Source organism: Juglans regia, chromosome 3, assembly GCF_001411555.2.
Source record: "Juglans regia cultivar Chandler chromosome 3, Walnut 2.0, whole genome shotgun sequence".
Classification (NCBI taxonomy): Eukaryota; Viridiplantae; Streptophyta; class Magnoliopsida; order Fagales; family Juglandaceae; genus Juglans; species Juglans regia.
In genome coordinates this window covers 11,934,494-11,939,534 of record NC_049903.1, presented here as the reverse complement: position 1 = coordinate 11,939,534, position 5,041 = coordinate 11,934,494, and the positions used below count along the sequence as shown (strand labels likewise).

The following is a 5,041-nucleotide window of genomic DNA, read 5'->3' as shown; positions in this document are numbered from 1 at the left end:
GGAAAATAAAATACTAACGACGCGACCCTTTTAATTGCGCAACAAATTTAAATTTCAGAAAATAAATATTGCTACTTCATTCTAATTTTAGAACGCGATATATGGAGATTATTGCAATATTTGGATTGATCACTGGATTTGAATGTTTTGTTTAAAATGAAAAACCACATGATTACGAATTAATTGTTCTGTTCGTAATCTTGGAAGAACCACATGATCATTACTCTGTTGAGAAAAACCACATGACTATATATATATATATATCACGTTGCATTCATCAACATAATTGCCTTCGTACAATTGTTCTGTTCAAGATCAATTTTTTTTTTAAGAAAAAAAGAAGCCACACATATATGATGTTGGATATATATCTTGGCAATTAACTTAGATATATGTTCTCGTAATGTTTTTTATTATTCATTTTCTCATCATATTATAATGTGGCATTAAATGATTGAAAACTATTTATTATATAGTCTATAATCATATAATGTCACATTATAGGATGATGAGAGGATGAATGAGAAAAATAATAATAACTAGATTTTTTATTCTAAAAAAAAAACAAAACAAAAAAAACTCGGAAATATATATTGTATAATCATGTTTAATCGAATAAACCTTTGACAAGATTGATTGATTAATTAGAGTTTATTGTCTACTAGCTAATATTTAATTTACATATGGTAAAACTTTCTAAATTTTGATCCAATATTAGTCCCTGATTTTGTAGGGTTTTAGCTAGGATTTTGACTTAAAATAACAAAGTTAAAATATGAGATATAAAAAAATAAAAAATAAAAAAAACGAGGAGGAATGAGAGAAAGCACCTGACAAAGTCAGAACTCAGAAGATCAAAAAGCCATATAAAATTCTTCATTGTTTTTTTTTTTTATATTTAATTTTAATGCTTTCACAAAAGTTTGTGTTAGTTTTCTGTTTTTAGAAATGGGAAAGCAAAAGGCAATTTCACCCTCGATTGTATAAATGCCGAGGACACACAAAGCCAGATGGCTCCTCTTTATAGTTAGTAACGCCTCTGGACTCTCCAGCTTTCCTCTCATGCAGTAGCAATTCTCGCCCATTTAAACCCCCCATCAATCTCATCACCCTCCCAACCAAACGAGTCTCCTTCTTCTCCTCCTCCTCCACCTCCTCTGTCTCTCTGGAAAACCAAAACAGCAGAAACAACAACTATGGTGGTTCTTTCTCAGCCTGCAGCATTAGACGACTACTCTTTGATACAAGCACGCAAGCCCACCGGCTTGTTCACTGGAATTCCAGTGGTGGACCTCTCTGACCCTGATGCCAAGAACCTTATAGTCAAGGCCTGTGAATTTGGGATCTTCAAGGTGGTCAATCATGGAGTCCCAGTGGAGTTCATGAACAAGCTGGAAGCCGAAGCCCTCCGGTTCTTCAACTTGCCCCAGTCTGAGAAAGACAGGGCTGGCCCTCCTGACCCATTTGGCTATGGCAGCAAGAGAATCGGTCCCAACGGTGACGTGGGTTGGATTGAATATGTCCTCCTCAACACCAATCCTGAAGTCATCTCCCACAAGTCATTTTCCATTTTCCAGGAAAACCCAGAAATGTTCCTGTAAAGTCTCGAAACAGAGACCTCTGTTTCTCCTACTACCTCTCTGTTTTTGTTTTTTTTTTTTTTTTTTTACTTTTTGACAATTTCTTTTCCGCTTCCATGATGTAGGTCTGCTGTGGATCGTTATGTTTCAGCAGTGAAGAAGATGGCTTGTGAAGTGCTGGAATTGGTAGCCGATGGGCTGGAGATTAAGCCGAGGAATGTGTTGAGCAGGCTTTTGAGGGATGAGAAGAGTGACTCTTGTTTCAGGCTAAACCACTACCCACCATGCCCAGAGCTCCAAGCATTGAGCGGAAGAAATTTGGTTGGGTTTGGGGAGCACACAGACCCGCAGATAATTTCTGTCCTAAGATCTAACAACACCTCAGGCCTGCAAATCTGTCTGAGAGATGGGACTTGGGTTACAGTTCCCCCTGACCAGTTCTCCTTTTTCATCAATGTTGGTGACTCCTTTCAGGTACATTAAACAAGCCCCCCAATTACACGTCACCAAATTGTACACGAGTTTGCTACTGCTATCATTAAGCGAATACTAATCTTTTGGCCACCAGTCTCTGTTATTCTGGGTTTTCCTAAGAAGCTTCTTTAAAGTCTCTTGGGATCTTGTTCTGTTTTCCTTTTAAAGTCTCTCTCTCTCTCTCTCTCTCCATATCACAACTAACACTTCATCCTAGGTTAAAAAAGATGCTCTAAAAATCCAATGATTATATTCATGTTAATAAGCCCCCCTTCTCTCTCTAATCAACAATATTGTTGATATTCTTTATGGGGTGGCTTCATTTTCTTTCTTTTCCTTTTTTCCCATAAGAATTTATAATAAAATGGACTAATCTGAACATGGGATTGATGCAGGTAATGACTAATGGGAGGTTTAAGAGTGTGAAGCACAGGGTTATGGCTGACCATACAAAGTCAAGGATTTCAATGATCTACTTTGGAGGGCCACCTTTGAGTGAAAAGATAGCACCTTTACCCTCACTGCTGGCGGAAGGAGAAGAAAGCATTTACAACGAGTTCTCCTGGTGGGAATACAAAAGGTCTGCATATAAGTCAAGGTTGGGTGATGATAGACTAGGTCTCTTTGAGAAATCTGCCAGCCAATGAATTTTAGCAAAGACTATGGTTTTTGTCAAAGCTCAAGATAGTTTGAAAATGTTGACTCAACTTGCCAAAGATGGAAAAACGAATAGGATGTTTCTTTCTCTTTTTGTTTACATTTGTAATTTCCCTTTCCTTTTTTCTTCTGGTGTTTAAATGTAACAACCCTTCTACTATCAATGCATGGTTATCATCATCTTCTCATCATAAATGTTCTCCAAAAGTAGTGAAAACTCTCTCATGAATGACCTCAAGATGTTGATATATTATAACCAATTGCGGTTATCCTTATCCATTCCCCACCCTCTCGTTTAGAGCAGTAAAAACTCATTAGTAACTGCCGATCCAAGTTGGTGACTTTGTGTGTCACCATCCAACCATAACTTCTTCTTTTCTTGCAACCAATCAAGGACAAAATGGATTAAATACTTGCCAATGCCTTTTTCATCATTTACTAGAAAGCACAGCCACAGATATCCATGGAGTCTCTCGCTTTAAATATATTTTATTTTTCTTCATTTTATAATCTTTGATCAATGCCAGCAATATTTAGTTCCGTGATAAGAGGAAACTTCGGAAAAAGAGAGAGAAGATATACAGAGGGAAAGATATGAATGGATTATCCTGAATCCTGATGAACTTCCGTGCGCTCTGTCACAAGGCCCCACATGTTTCATGTTTTACATGATTGGACTGAAAATAAATCACCTTGGATTAGTGGAAGTGATACAGAACCATCATTTCGGAGTGTGAAAAAAAAAAATCATCACCCAGAAAGCATTTTTCTTATAATTTTACTGATCTCAAACTTCAAATGCTTCCACCGAAAAAAATAAAAATCTCTTATATTTTTTTTCCTTCTTTCCTTGCTGAGTTCCGAAAAGGGTAGATATCATCAATATTTTGAGCTCATGGTTTTTTGGAGTCCCCACTTCCCCACACAATGGAAAGAGAGAGTGAGAGAGGCAGAGAGAAGATTCTGATAGGGATAGGGCGCAATCACTCTCATCTTAAGAGTTTGCATTTGACTGTCCAACCTCATTGGACTCTCTCTCTCTCTCTGCGCATCTATCTCTATGTTGAAAGGCATTTCATTATCTCAGTCCAACCCATTGGCATTCTCTGACGCAGCATTTCGTCATTCGCTTCGTGAAGGGGTCTTTATATTGGCCAAAGAAACTGAGGTATAATTTGTACTGAACACTTGTGCCAGCGCATTGTTTTGCACTCGGAAAGAATAATAGCTTAAAGTAGGACTAAAATTGATAACTACTGATAGTTCCACTCAAGAGACTATATTCTATACAGAGAGAGAGCTTCAATCTATGTTAATAACAACATTATAAAATGACCTTAATCAAAGAATCTAAAGATGGGTGCATCGATGCACATAAGATGGGAGCCACTGGGTGTAACCCCCCTAGGCAAAATTCTTTTTCTTTTTCTTTTTTTTTTTTAATTTTTTCATTCATATATTTTTTTAATATTTTTAAACATTTTAAAAAAATATTAAAAAAATATTAATATATTAATAGTCATTTCTTTAATTATTAATTAAAAGAAAATTATTGTAAAAAAAATTAAACGTACGAGCGATCTAGCAAAATGAATATTATTCTTAGAGGATTTATACCTTCCATTAGGAGGGTGACATGTGGCAGGCATAGTAAATTTACAATAGATGCGAAACACGGAAAACGAACAGTACCCCTTTTCAGAAATGCAATCAATCTCTCTCCCTTCACTCTCTCTCTCTCTCTATCTCTCCCTTTCAGAAACTCGATTTACTGTCTCTGTCTCTCTCTCAATCGAAGGTGCGTGCCTAGACTTCATTCGACTTTCCATCTCTCTTCACTCGTCGCTCTCACTCTCTCTCTCTCTCTCTCGTTCTCCCCGTCGACACAGACCGCGAGTTTTATTAATTGCACACGATAGTAGAAAAGAACAAGGGGAAAAAAAAGTTAAAACCTAAGAAATATTTCTAAAATATAGCTTTTATGGCATTTATGTTTTTTCAAACAATGGCGGTCAAATTTTAGGTGCACACTCCTCTAAATGTATTAATAGTGAATGAGCTCATCTTCATGTTAGAGTTACTTTTTCATCAATTAATGGCATGCAACTTGGTGTTCATGAAAATATGACAACATTAACTGCATGCAGAGAAGCCTCTGGTAATTCCAATGGCTAGATTACAATGCACTCATCGAGCTTTGTGAGGATCTCAATTGATTTGGAATGCATATTTTCTTTAATTGCATCAACGGTTAAATTTTTATTAGAAAAATTCTAGATATAAACTCCACACTTTTACACATCACGCTTAAAATTATGTGATTTTATTTT

General features: G+C 36.4%; 1 protein-coding gene across 1 annotated transcript; it reads left to right on the top strand.

Annotated features, from left to right (window-relative positions):
- The first annotated feature begins 1,037 nt into the window (after positions 1–1,037).
- LOC109018713 (gibberellin 2-beta-dioxygenase-like) lies at positions 1,038–2,906 on the top strand. Its single transcript, XM_019000864.2, has 3 exons — positions 1,038–1,597; positions 1,706–2,054; positions 2,450–2,906. Exons 1-3 carry the CDS (start codon positions 1,197–1,199, stop codon positions 2,699–2,701), a joined length of 1,002 nt encoding a protein of 333 aa, XP_018856409.1. The 5' UTR covers positions 1,038–1,196; the 3' UTR covers positions 2,702–2,906.
- Positions 2,907–5,041: the final 2,135 nt, after the last annotated feature.